The sequence below is a fragment of the Rattus norvegicus genome, chromosome 5 (assembly GCF_036323735.1).
Source record: "Rattus norvegicus strain BN/NHsdMcwi chromosome 5, GRCr8, whole genome shotgun sequence".
Classification (NCBI taxonomy): Eukaryota; Metazoa; Chordata; class Mammalia; order Rodentia; family Muridae; genus Rattus; species Rattus norvegicus.
The window spans coordinates 79,263,402-79,283,068 of NC_086023.1; the positions used below are offsets into that span (position 1 = coordinate 79,263,402).

General features: G+C 41.6%; 1 protein-coding gene and 1 non-coding gene across 2 annotated transcripts in view; both read left to right on the top strand.

Moving 5' to 3' along the window:
• Hsdl2 (hydroxysteroid dehydrogenase like 2) overlaps positions 1-10,650 on the top strand; it is a 35,171-nt gene extending 24,521 nt beyond the window's left edge. The window contains exons 9-11 of the mRNA NM_001025697.1: positions 475-942; positions 2,421-2,549; positions 10,216-10,650. Of these exons, the coding sequence (NP_001020868.1) occupies positions 475-942; positions 2,421-2,549; positions 10,216-10,328 (710 nt within the window). The 3' untranslated portion in view covers positions 10,329-10,650. The remainder of the gene's footprint in view (positions 1-474; positions 943-2,420; positions 2,550-10,215) is intronic.
• A 4,347-nt stretch (positions 10,651-14,997) lies between these two features.
• LOC120103353 (small nucleolar RNA SNORD75) lies at positions 14,998-15,057 on the top strand. Its single transcript, XR_005505408.1, has one exon. It is a non-coding gene; the product is annotated as a small nucleolar RNA SNORD75 (small nucleolar RNA).
• The last annotated feature ends 4,610 nt before the right edge of the window (positions 15,058-19,667 follow it).

Genomic DNA, 19,667 nt, shown 5'->3' on the forward strand with positions numbered 1-19,667 from the left:
CTCCTTGGGAGATGGTTCTATAGGATTTAGAGATAGAACTTAGGTTCATGATGTGAGGGAAGGATTAGGTGGATATATTTTACTTACAGACAAAGTAATATTTATTTGGCTACTAATTCAAGCCAAGTCTTGCAGATCTCTTTTTTACCATGACGTCTTCTTTTTTTCATTTGGTTTTATAACTCAGATGGGCCATCCAAAAAGGTAATTAATATCCCTCCAATTGCAGTTACTTTGTGCAAACATTTTATTGTTTAGGAGTGACTTTGTTTGGTTTGGGTGTTTGTAACCTATTTTAAAACCCGACCTTTTACTTAGGAGAGAGAGCTTTTCAGCATTCACAGCCATAACTGACATGGTTGGCTGCCTTTCCCATCAGTTGTGTTTATGCTTCAGATGCCACCTAATGCATTTAAAATCATTTGGCCTCATACTGCCAAAACTTTAAGGCTCTTTATGCAAATTGCCTTACAGACCCTGTGCCAGAAGTGAAAGAAGAGAAGCTGCAGTTGCAGGAGCAGCCACAGCTGCAGGAGCAGCCACAACTGCAGGAGAAGCCACAGCTGCAGGAGCAGCCACAGCTGCAGGAGAAGCCACAGCTGCAGGAGCAGCCACAGCTGCAGGAGCAGCCACAGCTGCAGGAGCAGCCACAGCAGCAGCCACAGCTGCAGGAGCAGCCACAGCTGCAGGAGAAGCCACAGCTGCAGGAGCAGCCACAGCAGCAGGAGAAGCCACAGCCACAGCAGCAGCCACAGCAGCAGCCACAGCAGCGGCCACAGCAGCGGCCACAGCCACAGCCACAGCCACAGCCACTGCTGCAGTCAGTGCTACCACCAAAACCACACTTTGGAGCTGTAGAAGAGACATTTAGAATTGTTAAGGATTCTCTCAGTGATGAAGTTGTTAGAGCCACACAAGCTGTCTATCAGTTTGAACTCTCAGGTGAGGACCGTGTCCCACCATCTGGAGCTTTTAGAAAACATAGGGCATTTTTGTTGGAAGAAAGCCAGCCTTTGGTACCCAGATAGTTAGCTAGATCCAGGACTACTGAATATAGATACTCAAAAACAGCAAGTAACTATCGATTCATATTTTCAAGTAAAGATTTGTTTATGTGGAAACAGCTGTAGACTACATTGTCCCACCATATACTTTCAGTGTTAGAGATACAGTCTCAAAAAACCAAGCCAAAACCAACTCTTTGTGTTTTCCTATATAATAAAAGTAATATACACTAATGGTAGTTTTAAGAACTACTATAGCTCTGTTATATGTAAACTTTGTTCTCCTTTATGCTGTTCTCTGCCTAATTGTAATCTTCCCTTCTTCCTTTTTGTTTCTGAATTCACGGTCTGTTGCTTCACTCTTTATTTTTTTTGTCCTAAACTCGCTGAACCCTCCATGCTTCTGCTGTGACCTATCTGTCAAAGGCTTAGTTCTGGATTAATCTAACTGCCTGGTTTCCCCAGAGCTGCAGCAAAGCTACCAAGTCTTGTTAGACAAAAACCAAAGCAGTAACATCAGGCGGACTGGTAGATTCCTCTTCAAATAGGTCTGAGCAGCACCTTAGACTTCCTTTCGTTAGCTTACTGCCTCATTTTCCATGGCAGATTACTTTCAGAAACCTGCAAGTTGAGCTTCCTGCATCAGACATAAATCAGTCATCATAGGCCTTCCTCTTCCTCCCAGGTGGATGGAGCTTTTCCCGGCATTGCCTCCCAAGCTTGATGAACTTTACATAGACCCTTCCTCACATGTAGAGTTGGACCTGACAGACAGTGACAGTGAAGTAGTCCATGAGTGACACTAGCCCTAGCCGTACCTCCTCTGGTCTCCTCAGGAACTATTCTGCTAACTGTGCCTTGGTTTGAACTTGTGCACATGCAGCCTCCTTTCCAGCGGTTATTGTAATGTTCTCAACTGTAGTCCATCTTTAAAACAGAACATAACAGTAATCCCAAACCATGCTCCCTGTCTTTTTCTTTCAGAGCCACACTTACTTTTATCTGAAGCCCATTATATTGAACAGAGTTTTCTCCTTCCAGTTTCCTTTGTTCCCCAGGGTTTGCTTTTGCAGTGGTCCTAGATGAGGGCTGTGCACCAGTGGGTTTGTCAGCCCTCCCTGCAGCCCCTCTGCAGGATCCAAGGTGCTTGGGCACTGTCACTTCTGTGTGAATTTCACTGCTCCAGCTTTGCTGTCCCTCTATCAACACACCCACATTACCTCTGTTTCCTCTTTGGAGAAGAACCTGGCTTTTCCTTTTGTTACTCAATGATCTTCAGAACCTAGCACAGTGCTTAGCCTATAGTAAGTGCTGAGTCTGATGGGGGCGTGAGGATTTTAGCCAGGACAGCATGCTAGGGGATTACTGTAACTGTAGTAATGCCGATGTGGGTTTCCACGTAATTTGTCTGTGCAGGTGAAGATGGGGGCACGTGGTTTCTGGATCTGAAGAGTAAAGGCGGGAAGGTTGGACATGGAGAGCCCTCTGACCGGGCAGACGTAGTGATGAGTATGGCCACTGAAGATTTTGTCAAAATGTTTTCAGGTGAGTTTTTCAACTCTCTTAGTTCACTTGTTTTAAGTGGATAATTTTGGATATTCAACTTGTTCCTTTTCTAGATAATCAAGGTTCAGAAACATTCCCAACAGTGGGAGTGCCCTGTGCTGAATGCATGTGGTCTTGAGAGGCTGTTCTTAGGCTGCCTCTGCCTCACCTCTCCCTCAGCTGACAAACAGAAAAGTGAGGTAGATCCTTCTTTTCTCATCACTGAGAAGCTAACGATGTAACATTGGAAACAATAATCCACAAGGACTACTAAGTAGGCTTCACTCTACCTGAACGAACACACTGTATTTTCAGTATGGTCACTGGAGGCTAGAAGTCAGCAGCACCTCACTCACCAAATGCCATAAAGGAGACAGGACTGTCTTGTGCCCCAGTACCTGCTTATGTGGGATCTCTATCCTGGGAACCTTTCCCATGATTTTTGTGTTCTGCCCAGTTAGCTCTAAAAATACCAAAATAATTTTAAGGGTGATTTGTTCTATTTCTTCTATTAGAATACTATTCAAATTGGTAAGTTAACACAAAATCTAAAAAGTTAACAATACTCTCAACTAAGGCATTATAATATTCTAACCTAAAAATCTTACATGTAAGGAATTTTTTTTTTTTTCGGAGCTGAGGACTAAACCCGGGGCCTTGAGCTTGCTAGGCAAGTGCTCTACCACTGAGCTAAATCCCCAACCCCACATGTAAGGAATTATAAAGTATCACTCATATCTTTGTTAAATGGTATCAAAGTATAGTGTGTGCCCTCTAAAACCCCCTTTTTCAGATCTAATAAGGGATGCTCATGTACACTGTACAGTTTGTATATGATGTTTCAATGACTAAAGTAGAACTAGTGTGTGCGCGCTCTCTATATGTGTGTGCTCTGTGTGTGTGTGTGTATGTGTGTGTGTGTCTACTCTGTGTTTGTGTGCTCTCTGTGTGCTCTTTATGTGTGTGTGTTCTCTATGTGTATGTGTGCGTACTCTCTGCGTGTACTCTCTATGCATGTGTGTTCTCTGTGTGTTTGTGTTCTCTATGCATTGTGTTCTCTAATGTGTGTGTGTTCTCGAAGCATGTATGTTCTCTGTGCATGTGTATTCTCTGTGTGTGTGTTCTGTGTGTGTGCTCTCTATGAGTTATGTTCTCTATGCATGTGTGTGCTCTCTATACATGTGTGTTCTCTGCATGTGTGTTCTCTGTGTGTGTGTTCTCTATGTGTGTGTGCTCTCTGTGTGTGTGCTGTCTATGCATGTGTGTTCTCTGTGCATGTGTATTCTGTGTGTGTGCGTGCTCTCTATACCTGTGTGTTCTCTGTGCATGTGTGTTCTGTGTGTGTGTGTTCTGTGTGTGTGTGTGCTGTCTATGCATGTGTGTTTTCTGTGCGTGTGTGTTCTCTGTGTGTGTGCTCTCTATGAGGTGTGTTTTCTATGTGTGTGTGCTCTCTATGCACACACACATAGGTGCAAATGCCCAAGCATATACACACATGTAGAGGCCAAATGAGGATGTCTGCTCTACCATACTCTTCCATAGTCCCTTCTGACATGCGCTCTCTTGAATCCTGGGGCTAGGCTGGCAGCTAGCAAGGCCAGCAATCCTCCTTTCTCGGATCCCCACTCTGCTGGAGTTACAGGCATGTGTGTAGACACTCAGCTCTTTGCTCAGGCCCTTAAGCTTGTGCAGCGAGCATTCCTACCCACCAAACCATCTCCCTACCCTCTTCAGCTTCTACAGTAGCATTACCTGTTTATTGAACAAAACTAGAAAAAGCAATTAAACAAATAAAAATTATTTTTTTACTACACTATTGAAAGGACAACCATCAATTCATTTGGATTAGCATCTTATATGGATTTATGTCCACAAATATATATTTATATATTTATATATTTGTGTGTGTTTATAAAAACAAAATTATATCATCATTTGATGATCTTTTTAAACTGTACATTATAACATTTTAATTAATTTGTGCCTCCTGTCATTTATAATAGTTTGGAGTATCAAAAACTATGTTTAAGCTGGGCAGTGGTAGTGCATGCCTTTAACTCCATTCTGGAGGCTTCAGAGTTTGAAGCTAGCTTGGTCTATAAAGTGAATTCCAGGATAGCCAAGGCTACACAGACAAACCCTGACTTGAAAAACCAAACCAAACCAAAACCCTATTTTCTTATTAGAGATTAAATAGCATTTTTATGCATTTAATAATGATCAGTAAATATTTGTTTGTTTTTGTTTTTTGAGACAGGGTCTCTCTATGAACTCCTGGCTGTCCTGGATTTTGCTATGGGGAACAGGCTGGCAAATGAATTAACAGATATCAATGCCTCTTAAGTACTGGGATTAATGATGTGTAACACCACAGCTAGCCTAAATGTTTGGTAGAAATGAATCGTAGATTTTTTTTAAAAATTAAGGTCAGTTTCAATTAAAAATGTATTATGCTGGTTAAGGTGGCACAAGCTTATAATCCCAGCACTTGGGAGGCTAAGGCAGGGAGATTGTGAGTTCAAGCCTCTATGTAGTTTGAAGTCATTCAGAACTATCTATTAAGACCCTGTTTCAATAAACAAAATGAAACAAGAAGTCATTGACAGTGTCTAAACTGAATAAGTTAAATATACCTAATATCTATTGTGTAATTGCTGTGGTTTAAGAATGAATTTAGCTTGAGAGAAAAGTGTTTTTCACTAGGGCTGGAGAGACGGCTCAGTGGTTCAAAGGACCAGCTGCTCTTTCTGAGGACAGATCCTTGTGGCTAACAAGTTTCTGTAACTCCAGTTCAGGGAATTTGACAAACCCTTTTCTGGCCTTTGCAGGCACTAAATGCACATGCTGCATAGACATATATGCCAGCAAAAACCATACCCATAAAATAGATATAGGTGAATCTTAAAAAATCATTTTCGTCATTTTATAGAGGTGGTGACCAAGACTCTGATAAATTAACTAATCATCCCAAGATCAGATACTGAGTGACTAGATACTGGAGGTAGGATATGAATCTATATGTCTCCATAGTTATTCTCTAAACTTAGCTTATTATTCAGGTGTGGGGAGGTAGCTGGGTGATGGGGTGTGGGGGGCATGCACATGCCACAGTGAACTGGTGGAGGTCGGGATAATTTTGTAGAAAAAGTGCTGGGCATCTGACTTGTATTGTCAGGCTTGCACAGCAAAGGTCTTTACCTGCTGAGCCATCTTGAAGGCCCCGCTTGCTCTTAATTATTCTGCTGCTCTGACTGACCTTCTAATCAATGGGTTGGTGAACCAGCATCTTCCTTTGCATTACTTTAATACAGGACCTCATGTCGTCCAAGCTGGCCTAGAAAACTATATAGCTGAAGATGAACTAACCCTCCTGTCTCCCCTCAGAGCTGGCACCACCACTCATGGCTCAGTGGCTGCTTTAACCTTTCCTTACAAGCTTGAGACTGTGGGCTTTCCGCTTCGGTCTGTGAGTGAGTGTGTTCTTGCATTTGCTGACGGATTCCCCAGGTCACGAGTTATGGGAGGCACATTTTATACTGGCCGTTTAGATTGGGAACATCCCGCCTTTGCCCTTTCATTGTATTTATGAATGCCTTCCTTAGAATGGGTACAGATAAGACCTGGAGCCTAAGATGTCTCTCTTAGAGATCGCAGCCATTTCTATGTCTATTTATCCAGAAGTACAAAAACCTAAGATAACAAATCCCTCTCTTTGGCCAGTAGAGGTCACTGTGTGGCAAACAGGAAGTAATAAACTGTCGATAGGCTCAATGGCACATGCCTGCACTCCCAGTTTATTAGGGGGCTGAGGCAGGCTGATTGCTTGAGCTAGAAGTTTGTGGCCAGTCTAGACAACAAGGTGATGTCTCTATCACTTAAGGAAAAAGGAAAGAAAATAAAGTAAGATTACCTTATCTGAGGAGGCGTGCATATGTGTGTATTATTACATTGTGATTAGTAACTTTCTTTGAAAGTTTTTTTCTCTATAGTTCTGCTGTTTTTAAAAAATGATTACCGTCTTACTAGAATCTTAAAGTTTTGGTTTAGATTCCCCCAAATTGCTAATGGTATTGAACCTTTAAAAATGTGCTTGTTGGTGCCTATTTCTGTAGTGTCTTAGAGAAATGCTTATTCAGTCTTTCTCTGTACACGCTTTAGTAGGATGCATATGGGTGTCTTGTTTGCATGTGAGTCTGAGCACCACTTGCATCCTGGTGCCCATGGAGACCAGAAGAAGGTGTCAGATCCCCTGAACTGAAGTGGAGTTACAGACTGCTGTGAGCCCCATGAGAATGCTGGGGAGGAAACTCAAGTTTTCTAGAAGAGCAGCAAGTGCTCTTAGCCACTGAGACATCTCTTTAGTTCCCTCCTTTAAATTGAGTTGTTTTGTCCATGAACTTTAAGAATTATTTTTATATTTCCAGGTATACTATATATAAATACCTCTTTTTTATTCATTTTTTAAAAAAGATTTATTCTATCTATCCATCCATCTATCTATATCTATCTATCTATATCTATCTATAAATGCTGTCTGCATGTACGCCTGCATCCATCCATCTATTTAACCTATCTATGTATCTATCTATGTATCTATCTATGTATCTATGTATCTATCTATGTATCTATCTATGTATCTATGTATCTATGTATCTATCTATCTATCTATCTATCTATCTATCTATCTATCTATCTATCTATCTATCTCTATCTCTATCTCTCTATCTATCCATGCTTCCATGCTCTGTCTGCATGTACGCCTGCATCCATCCATCCATGTATGTATGTATGTATGTATGTATGTATGTAAGTATGTATGTATGTATGTATGTATGTATCTATCTATAAATGCTCTGTCTGCATGTATGCCTGCGTGACATAAAGGGCATCAGATCTCATTACAGATGGTTGTGAGCTGCCTTGTGGATGTTGGGAATTGAACTCAGGACCTCTGGAAGAGCAGCCAGTGTTCTTAACCCCTGGGCCATCTCTCCAGCCCCTTATTCACTTTCTTGATGTATTTTGAAGTAACATTTTAGAAGTTTTGATAGGAGTATAGATTTACCTTTTTGTTGTTGCTTATGCTTTTAATGTTGTATCTAAGACTTCCTGCCAAATTCAAGGATACAGAGTTAAAGCTGTACCACTTGTATCAGCTACTTTTCGGTTGATAAATGAGGTAAAATGCCATGACCAAGACAACTTACATAACAAAGAGTTTATTTGCCTTCTGGTTTCAGAGGAAGTGTCCATAGGGAAGGCATGGGGCAGGTGCACAGAAGCTGAGAGCTCACATCTCAGCTACACATGAAAGAGGGGAGGGGAGAGGGAGGGGGAGGAGAGGGGAAAGAGGAGAGGGGAGAGGGGAGAAGGAGGACTGGGAGTGGACAGGGCTGTAAATTCTCAAAGCCATCTTGAAATGGTGTCCTTCCTCCAGTGAGTTTCACATCTGACCAATTCTGTACCCTCATACCTAACCAACACCACAAACTGGGGACCAGGTGTTCAAATATAGGAGCTTACAGGGGACATCTCCATTTAACACACAATACTCCTGTGTTAAGACTTTAAAATTTTCTTCATAATTTAAGTCTAGATCCATTTTGAGTTAATGTTATACTGTGTCTGTGGGGGGGGTGAAGTGTGTGTGTGAGGTGTGTGTATGGGGTGGGTGGGTGTGCATTCCATGGCACTTCCGTGGAGGCGGAGGACAACATTGTAGATTCTGTTTGCTCCTTTAACCTTTATATGGATTCTGGATATTGAACTCAGGTCTCTAGGCTGAGCGATCTCTTCAGCCTCAATATTGTTATTTATTTATTATTACTACTAACCTCCAAAAGCATGGAATATTTTCGGTTTTTTGCTTCTGCACCTGCATTTCATATGTCACAGAGCTGAGAGGTGGGATAGGCCACTAATGTACCCGACATATGTTGTTCCTTATTGGAGAGATGAGCAATGTCTAAATTGGCAGAATGTTAGAAGTCATAAAGGTTGGGCATACCTGAAGCACTGTCATCCATGAGCTGCGTGGCTTTGGCTGAGTTAGAATCCTCTGTGAGCCTCAGTTTTCCTATTAACCTTCTGCTCCAGGTTGAACTGGCACTGAGTTAGTAGTAAATACAAGAAGGGACGGTATCTTTCTCTGTAGACCAGTATTATTTGTTAGTTGCTACAATTCTTCCTTCCTTTCTTCCATCTTTCCTTCTTTCCTCCCTCCTTCTCTTCCTTTTTTTCTCTCCCTCTTTCAATTTTTGGAGATAGGGTTTCTCTGTATAGCCCTGGCATCCTAGAACTTTTTCTGTAGACCAGGCTGGCCTTAAACTCAGAGATCAACTTGCTTCTGCCTCCCAAGTGTTGGGATTACATAGCTATAATTCTATTTGTAGTGTCTACATTTCTCTGGTTGAAAATGCTAACATGAACTTTTGTGTTCATAGACTATACTTAAATAATTTTGTAAATAGTGTGTATGTCTGTCTGTGTGTCTGTGTGTCTGTATGTGGGTATGTCCCGGTGTGTGCAAGCATCCTCAGAGACCAGCAGCATCAGACTCCCTGGAACTGGGGTGCTGGGCGTTGTGAGCCACTGGACATAGATGCTAGGAAACAAAGTCAGATCTTCTAAAAGAACCCTTAACCACTGAGCCATGTCTCCATCCCTACACACTATACTAAACATAAGGGGTTGGGGATTTAGCTCAGTGGTAGAGCGCTTGCCTAGTGAGCACAAGGCCCTGGGTTCGGTCCCCAGCTCCGAAAAAAAAAGAAAAGAAAAAAAAAAAACAAAAAAACATAAAAACGTTTAGTGTATGTGTGTTTCCATGTTTATATGAGTTCACACATGCGGGTACCACTGTGCATGTGTAGAGGTCAGGGACAGCCTTGGGTGTCAGTCCTCACTGTCCAGCTTTAGACAGGGCATCTTTGTTGTTCATTACTGTATATGCCATGCTAACTGTCCACAAGCTTCATGGATTCTCCTGTCTCTGCCTCCCATCCCAAAGTTGGAACACTAGGATTGCAGATGTGCACTACAGTGCCCAGCTTTCCTTGGACTCAGAGGATTTGCACTGCAGGCCTAACACCTGTGCAGCAAGTACTTTACCCCTGAGCTATCTGCCCAGCTCCTAACCACTGTAGGTGAATGGTCTCAGTTGTTTGTCTTGACACAGTGTCACTGTTTAGCTCAGGCTGACTTTGAACTTACTATCTGCCTGACTCAGCTCCCAAGTGCAACAGTTACAAGATGTATGCCATCATGCCCAGCTTAATAATCATTCAGTAAATATTTTGTACATTTTTATACCATTTCATTTCTTCATTTTAAACTTGAAACAGTTAAAGAGTTTAATGAGCTGTAACAGATTGGAAAATTAAATAACATAGTATTTGCTATGTTTCTTTAGTACTGTGACCAGCATATGTATAAATGTAGCATCCTTAGTTCTTGCCATTACCTTCTGCTGACTGTCTCTTCCATTATCTTTTGTATTGTAGGGTATTGTTGACATCCAAGTCAGGAAGTGAGAGTCCCTAGATAGTAATGTGACCTGCTGTGTAGACATCTCTGTAACTCTGGAATTCTTCCTAGAGTGCATGTTCTTCAAGTGCCTCATTCCTTAGGACACTAATGTTGCTCTCTGTCTCATTTCTCATTTTAGGGAAGTTAAAGCCAACCATGGCATTTATGTCAGGAAAGTTGAAGATTAAAGGAAACATAGCCCTAGCAATCAAATTGGAGAAGCTAATGACCCACATGAATTCCAGACTGTGAAGGACAAGAAGTAACAATGTTGACTGTTCTCCTTAGAAGTAAGAAGCTCAGCAGTTAAAAATCTGTTGTCTCCCCCACTGTCTTTAAGGACATATATGTTTGTTCTGGAAAAAAAGTAGAATTCTGTATCTATAAGACTTGAAATTGTAACTAAAACAACTAGCCAATCAAGTACGAGTTTAATTAAGTGACATCCTACTACATTGTGGTTTTTCCCCAATTTCCCCTCTATGCCTTTATTTCATTCATTGCCTTCTTGCAGAAAAGTATGTATCATGAACAACCAATTGGTATCAAGGAATAAAATTAGCTGTTTACAAAACTTCTCATGGAAAATGAAGCTACTTTATTTTCACAAAGACAGGTGGGTGAGAGTTGGGTGAGGGAATGTAATTTCTGTAACTCTGACTGGCTTGGAACTCACCCTGTAGACCATGATAGCCTCGAACTCACAGAGATCTGCCTGCCTCTGCCTCCTGAATGCTGGGATTAAAGGTGTGCCCCTCCCCAACCTGGCTTTTCTTTTCTTTCTTTTTTTTTTTTTTAAAGGACTTTTGTTTTGCCCGGCAGTGTTTTATAGACTTCGGAGCATAATACGTGCAGGCAAAATTTTGCTTAACTTACCATAAGCATTTTATATTATTGATACTATTCTACATACCTAAAATTTTCAGCTTTTCACTTTTTTTCCAAATGGGTTAAGCCGACTGGCCTTAAATTCAGGACAGTTCTCCTGCCTAAGCTTTCTTAGTGCTATTATTCTAGACGTGAGCCACAGTGCCTGGCTATGTTGAGTTTTCAAGTGCTAACATATAAAAATATAGTTAATTTTTTTCCTTTTCCTTTTTTTTTTTTTCTTTTTCGGAGCTGGGGACCGAACCCAGAGCCTTGCGTTTGCTAGGCAAGCGCTCTACCACTGAGCTAAATCCCCAACCCCAGTTAATTTTTTGAGTATGGCTTATGCCCTGCAGTAGTCAGATCTATTCATTACCTTCTCAGCTTCTTAAAAACAGATTCTTTAGATCATGTTATCTTCAAATAAAGATGAATTTATCTCTTTTTCCATTCTATGCATCTTTGATTTCTTTTTCTCATCATATTGCGCTGACCCATCAATATAATGGTGAATATTAATGGTAAGAACCTGAGGAATAAAGGAAGACCTGTCTCAAGACCAGAACAATAAGAACAAAACTAATGTCATCCAATACACAAATCACTATATAATTTATTCACTAAATGTATATACAAGCTTTTTCCCTCCAGAGTTAACCGACCAGCATCACAATGAATTAGAACCTTAAAAAATTCCCTTGTCTTCCTCTTCCTCCATCCCTTCTTTCCTTTGTCTCCTGTGTGGAGTCAGGGGACCACTTGTAGGGACTCAGTTCTCACCTTCCACCATGTGGGTCCTCAGGATTGAATTCAGGTCATCAAGTCTGGAGGCAAGCGCTTAACATACCAAGTCACCTTGGCCGCAATCAGAATATTTTATCACCCGCCCCACATACACCTTAGTATATGTCCCCGTCCACAAAAGATTTCAGCAACTTCCTCTTGTTACTGACTCGCCTGCTCGGCATGTGTGGAGAGCCACGCTTCATTCCTAATAGGCTCCTTCACCTGGTGTAATATTATCAAGCTCTATTCATGCCATATATGTGTCAACATTTGTTTGATACATTTGTTGCATTGACATGCGTTTTGGGGCTTTACATAAGTCACTTGAAACCCTGTTATGCCCTGTCACCGTTGGCGGACTCAAACCTTTCCTTCTCGCTCAGGGATTCAGGATTCATGCCAGGTATGGCTCTGTAAAATTCTGCCTCAGTGGCTTATGATACAGTTCACTTGTTTTTCATACCCGTGACTCAAACACTTTCCAAAAAGCTTTCACTTCATTTTAAAATTATTTAACTTTATGTTTATGAGTGCTATATATATGTATACTATGTGTGTTCCTGGTGCCCATGGACAGGTTAGAACCAGGTTCCTGGAACAAGTTACAGATGGTTGTGAGTCACCATGTGGGTGCTGGAATTAATCCTAGGTCTTTTGTAAGAACAAGATCTAACTTCTGGTCATCAGTCTAGAAAGTCACTATTGTGGATTACAGTCAAAACAAATAAAACACATGACAAAATCACAAGGAACATTTCATTCCTTTTTACTGTCAACTAAATTATACATTTATCCCTTTACAGATGGACATTTGAGTTTTTCCAAGTTTGGGGCTATTAGGAATAATGCTGCCTGTGAGTGTTCATTTGAATTATTTGTGATGATATATTTTCATTTTTCTTGGTTATATAGCTAGAAGTTCTGCAGCATTGTAAGTAATTTTTTTAAACCTTTGGCATGATTGCCATTTCCAAAGTGCATAGCACCCTTCAATCCCACTAGCACCAAATGGAGTTCTCATACCCCCACATCCTCATCAGAGAGTGTTTCCCGCCTTTGTCATATTCATCTTAGAGGATGCACAGTTGGCATCTGTCTTAGGGTTTTACTGCAATGAACAGACACCATGACCAAGGCAATTCTTATAAAGACACCATTTAATTTGGGCTGGCTTACAGGTTCAGAGTTCAGTCCATTATCATCAAGGAGATGGCAGTGTCCAGGTAGGTATGGTACAAAAGGAGCTGAGTGTTCTACATCTTCATCTGAAGGCTGCTAGGAGAATACTAACCTCCAGGCAGCTAGGACTAAGGTATTAACACCCATATCCGCAGTGACATACCTACCCCAACAAGGCCACACCTTCAAATAGTACAACTCCCTGACTTAAGCATCTTCAAACTACCACATTCCTCTCTGTGGTCCTCAAAGACTTGTTCAAACACATGAGTCTATGAGGGCCATACCCAGCCATAGCATAATAAAAATGTACAATTATTCCAACTTCCAAAGTTCCCATAGTCTATAGCAGTCTCAACAATGTTAAAAGTCCAAATTTCAAAGTCTCTTCTGAGATCCATCCAATCACTTAACAGTAATCCCCAAAGCAAGACAGGACATCAGCTGGGCAAACTCCAAACTCTACATCTCTATGTCTGATGTTAAAGCAGTTTCCAGATCGCCATTCCTTTTTCATCTTTGTTGACTGCCACAAAATTCTTTCTCCTGGGCTAGTTCCACTCCCTATTAGTAGCTTTCCTCAGCAGATAGCCCACGGCTCTGTCATCTTTAACATCTTGGGGTCTCTAAGGCAACTTCAATGTTACAGCTTCTTGTTCCAATGTCTGGGATCCACTCACAATCATCTGGGCTCCTCCAAAGGGCTTGGGTCACTTCTCCAGCTCTGCTCTCTGTAGCACTCTAAGCTCAGGTTGATCCACTCCACTGCTGCTGCTGTTCTTGGTGATCATCCCATGGTATTGTCATTTCCAATACACTGAGGTCTTCCTCTGCAACTAGGCTTCACCAATAGCCTCTCATAGGCTCTCTTTATGGTGCCAAGACTCAACTTTTTTATATGACCTGGACTCAACTTTTTTATATGTCCTGGACCATCAATTACAGCTGAGGCTGCACCTGCACCAGTGGCCTTCCCTGGCCTCTCACAGTGCCAAGCCTCAACTCCTCTTCATATCCCATTCGTACCTTCAAAACCAGTACTATCTGGGTGACTCTTACGCATTACCAAGAACAGCTGCAGCACAGATACAACCTTGGCGATCTCTGGAACACAGCTGCTTTGTGCTCTCAGAAAACACTTCCCAGATTTCACCTCAGTGATGCTGGTCTCTTCTTAATTACTGCTAATTTCTTAGCTCTGGCTAATCACCACCAATTGTCCCAGTAGTCCCTTCTATTCTTGACTCTAAAGCCAGAGCCACATGGTTGAAGTTTCCAAGTTCTCCTGCTTGCTGGGGCTGGAGCATGACTCCCTTTATCTATTACCAGCTTTCTGTTTTCCAACTCCCTCACTACCTAAGCTTGGTTGTCCTGGAGCTTGCTCTGTAGACTGATCGTGAACTCAGAGATCTGCATGACTCTGTCTCCTGAGTGCTGGCATCAAAGATGTCTACCACCATGCTTGGACTTAAGCTTTTTGTCACCTAGAACTTGCTCTGTTCCAGGCTGGAAACTCAAGAGATCTCCTTGGCTTTTGTTTCCTGGGATTAAAGTTGTGTACAACTAAATTTATCTGGGTGGATCCTGTCCCAAAATCCCACTCCCTTAATCTGTTATCTCCTAGAACATAGAATTCAGCTCCATTCTACTTCCTATTGTCCCTTAAATACTTAAACCATATATTTTGTATTTTTCCTTTCTCAACTTGCTCCTTTTCATTAAAATGCTCTTCTTAAGAGTGATGCTTGCAGGGCTGGAGAGATGGCTCAGTGGTTAAGAGCACCGACTGCTCTTCCCAAGGTCCTGAGTTCAAATCCCAGCAACCACATGATGGCTCACAACCATCTGAAATGAGTCTGATGCCCTCTTCTGGTGTGTCTGAAGATAGCGACAGTGTAATCATAATATATAATAAATAAATAAAATATTTAAAAAAAAACACTTGAAAAAAAAAAGAGTGATGCTTGCTTTGGGAGCTGTGAGGTGAAGCTGAGCAGGAATGGCTCTGTGGACCTCTGTGATGGGACATCTGGTGGAATCTCACAGGCAGGTAGGTCAGTGGTGTATCTCAAAAACATAATGCACATAAAGCCAATGATGGTATGAGAATAGTGGACAGAAGGGATTTCTGAAAAACACTTCTGAGGCTTTGAAAAAAAAAAAGAGTGATGCTTAGGGGCTGGAGAGATGGCTCAGTGGTTGGGAGCACTGACTGCTCTTCTAGAGGTCCTGAGTTCAAATCCCAGAAACCACATGGTGGCTCACACCATCTGTAATGGGATCTGATTGCCCTCTTCTGGTGTGTCTGAGGACAGCTGCAGTGTACTCATATATAATAAATAAATAAATCTTAAAAAAAATTAAAAAAGGACTTTAGTAACCACACAACAGAATTTACACCAGGCTGTTTTGAGACTTCCTTTTTCAAAGCAATTAATCTAAATCTCTTCACTTATTCTCAGGCAGATTCTTCTGCCAATGGCAAAAAGCAGTCACATTCTTCACCAAAATATGACAAAAACAGTCTCTATGCCACATACTGAAATTCTTCTCCACTGAAACCTCTTGGGCTAGGTCTACCCAACTCAAATCACTCTCAGCAACAAAGTCTTCCATGTTTTCACTAGGATAGCCCATTAAGCCCCACTTAAAGGATTCCACTGCTTTCTAAATCCAAAGTTCCCAAATCCACATTCTGCACAAAAGCATGGTCCGGTCTATTATAACAGTACTCCAACTCCTGGTACCAACTTCTGTCTTAGGGTTTTACGGCTGTGAACATGGCAACTCTTACAAGAACAACATTTAATTGGGGCTGGTTTACAGGTTCAGAGGTTAAGTCTATTATTTATCATCAAGGTGGGAGCATGGCTGTGTACAGGTAGGCATGGTGCAGGAGGAGCTGGGAGTTCTACATCTTCATCTGAAGGCTGCTAGAAGACTGGCTTCCAGGGATCTGGGACTAAAGTGACACACATACCTCAACAAGGCCACATCTTCAAATAGTCCCACTCCCTGGGCCAAGCATATTCAAAACTACCATAGCATCCTATTGTGGTTTTTGGTTTATATGTCCCCAGTGGACTCTATTTTGTTATTTTAAAGTCCTAATGTACTCAAAGCCTCCATTCTGTCATGTATGTATATTGATCACAGCTATTCTAAGGGTTCTATCTAATGACTAGGACATCTGGGACGTGTATATGTTTTGATAGTCCTCTTTTTCATTTTGGTTTTTAATCTTTTTTCCTTGTCATATATATGGTACCAGATATTATGTATTAAATTTTTTTAAAAAGCTCCTCCACCAAAGATTTATTTTTTGCAGACAGAATATTGGAACTTCATCAACCAGGGATGGAAGTAGTTCAAGGCTGAGTTGTAGACATTGGTGGGACCAGTTTGATCTGATTTTTCTCAAGACAATTTGGTTCATAAACAGCCTCAGTTGAGACACTGAGAGGTATTTGACCAGAACCACCTAACTCTTTCCATTGGTGTCTTAGGGTTACTATTGCTGTGATGAAACACCAAAAGCAAGCTAGGGAGGAAGGCATTTATTTGGCACACACACACACACACACACACACACACACACACACACACACACACACACACACACCACAGTTTATCATTAAAGGAAGTCAGGATGGGAACTCAAATAGGGCGGGAATCTGGAGGCAGGAGCTGATGCAGAGGCCATGGAGGGTGCTGCTTTCTGGCTTGCTCCTCATGGCTTGCTCAGCCTGCCTCTTCCAGAGCCTGTGACCACCCGTCCCAGGATGGCCCTACCATAGTAGGCTGGACTTTCCCACATCAATCACTAATTTAAAAAATGTTGGGGCTGGAGAGATGGCTCAGTGGTTAAGAGCACCCGACTGCTCTTCCAGAGGTCCTGAGTTCAATTCCCAGCAACCACATGGTGGCTCACAACCATCTGTAAAGATATCTGATGCCCTCTTCTGGTGTATCTGAAGATAGCTACAGTGTACTTATATATAATAAATGATAAATCTTTAAAAAAAATGTCTATGTCTTACAAGTTGACCTACATTCCAGTCTTATGGAAGAATTATCTCAATTGAGGCTACCTCCTCTTAGATGTCCCTAGCTTGTGTCAAGTTGACATAAAACTATCCAGTACCGTGAGAGAGCTAAAGATAATCTCTTTTACAATATTTTCTGAAGCAGCAGCTTCTCATTGCTTGGTTTCTTGTTCCTTATGTTGCAGGTCAGGAATCCACAAGTGCTTTGGGGCAAATAGGTATATAGAATGACTGTTTTTAATAGCAAATGCATACAGTTAATTGTGGCAAAAGTAGAATATAAAACTTAGTTTCTCAATTACTTTTAAGATATATTGGTTGTGTTAAATATATTTAAATTTCTTATTTATGTGTATGCATCTGCATATGTATGTTCTGGTGTGGCTGGGTGCTCATGGAGTCTAGAAAGGTGCGCTGGATCCCTTGGAGTAGAGCTGCGGGTGTTGTGAGCCATAGGATGTAGGTGCTTAAAACTGAGCTTGGGTCTTCTGGAAGTGTAGGAAGTACTCCTCACCACTACACCCCCCTCCTGCCCTGAGATTTACATTTGTAATATTTACTTTGTGTGTTCCGTGTGTGGTATGCATATGGAGGTCCAAGGACAACTTAAAGGGATTGGATCTCTTCTTCCACCCTGTGGGTTTGGGATTGAACTCAGGTTGCCATGCTTAAAGGCAAACACCTTCACTCACTCACTTAACCTGAGATTTTGTTTTTAATGCAATCTGTACTATGTATGTATATATGTATGTATGTATGTATATATGTATATTGCATGCGCGCACGCACACACACCACACACACACGCACATGCATACGCGCACACACTCAATTGTGCATTCTTAAGCATGGATTTTGTAGGCAGTATTGTATTGCAATGTCAATGTTAACTATGCTTGAGAGTAGGACCTATAAGTTCCTATTTTGCCTTTTCACACGATTTGGGCAATGTCAGCTCTCTCAGGAACATGGGATCATTTAGAATTTGTCCATTTTTGTTGATTCTGGCATGGCTTTGGTAGGGATAGAATGACATGGTTCTGTTGTGCCTCATTTGAGAGTACAAAAGGCCAGCCAGGAGCTGACTCCAGCAATGTAATCACATTAGGGTCTCTTTATTATAATTTGGGCTTACTAGCCACTAGCCCACAGGATGGTTTGGTGAAGCAAACTCTCACTGGGACAAGGTTTTATAGAAAATGGAAGCAAGTGAAGGGGGTGTCCATTCTGGCAAGCATTTAGTTGAATGTCTATTGTGAGCTGAAAGGTGGGTGCTCTGAAGCAAGACCGTATACAATCACAAATGGTCTGAAAGTACATCTGAAACAATCAGACTAATCTTTGGTTGACTGTTGCTAGGAAATAGCTAGGGAGTGACTCTGGCCAAGGACAAGCCATGGGGTCCTTCCTGGGTGCAGCTTGGGTAAGGCTGTGGGCCAAGTTCTCAGGTCTTTTTTTTTTTTTTTCTTTTAAGATGGAGGCTAGTCACAGATGAAGTAGGTGTGGCCTCTCAGTTCCTGCCCCTGGGACAGGGCCAGCAGTCATGGGCCTCCACAAGTGCTGATGGCTGTTGTGGGCATAAGGCTTGTTTGTATAATAATGTACATGTTTTCATGATCCTCTGAGGAATGTCCTCCCTGTTAACATTAATAACTCCATGGTAATCAGAGACAGAGTAAGTCCAGGAGGCAAAGGTGTGGCTAAATTCATAGCAAAATGGTAAACACCTGGAACCTTTAGGACAGCCTCTACGGCTGTGGAAAAGAACCCTAAAAACATGAGTTGGAAAATATATAATTTCTCAACTGTGCTAAACTATAAGGATGCAATATGAATTCTATAAGGAGCTTCACAGATGTAAAGGAACAGAGGCAGCTGTGCTATGGGCCACCGTGTCAGGAAGATGCGAAGGGATGAGATGAAGAGAGTTAGGGAGTGGTGATGGAAAGGTGAGACCCCACCCACTAAATTTTTTTGTTGGTGTTGATGATTACAAATGCAGGCAGATTCGGGGGTTCTGGATCAGCCTGGGACAGAGCTAATTTAGTCCAGGTGTGAATGGTAATCTAAGGATAAGCTCCCACCAGCTAAATTTACAAAAGCCGGTGATCTCTGAATTCTTTTGCAATGTTAAAAAAGGAAAAAAAAATGTACTTGTCCTTTTCCTAAGAGTCAAGGGACTAAAGTCACAGAATGCAGATTCACCGGATGGTCAAGAGGGAACCTGGGATAAATGAATTGATATGTAAATAAAATCTGGGATTTTGGTCTGCAGGAGGTGAGCTAACAAAGCAATAACAGTTCTTTTTTTTTTTTAGAATGTTTTCTCTAGTGTGAGCTGAGCTATCTGGAGATCTCTGGAGAACAAATACAGTTCAAGACTTCTTTCTAACAGGATTTCTGATTTTCGTTGGAAAATCCATGGAGATTGAGTACAGCTCTTTTAGAATTTTTGTAGCTCTTTTAGAGTTTTTTTCCCTAACAATTTTGGTCAGAAATCCTAAGAATTGGGGCTGGGGATTTAGCTCAGTGGTAGAGCGCTTACCTAGGAAGCGCAAGGCCCTGGGTTTGGTCCCCAGCTCCGAAAAAAAGAACCAAAAAAAAAAAAAAAAAAAAAAAAAAAAAAAAAAAAAAAGAAATCCTAAGAATTACTTAGAGAGCCGCCAAGCATTTAGAATGTTTTCTAGCAGCTAGCCAGAGAAGGCTGTCTGAA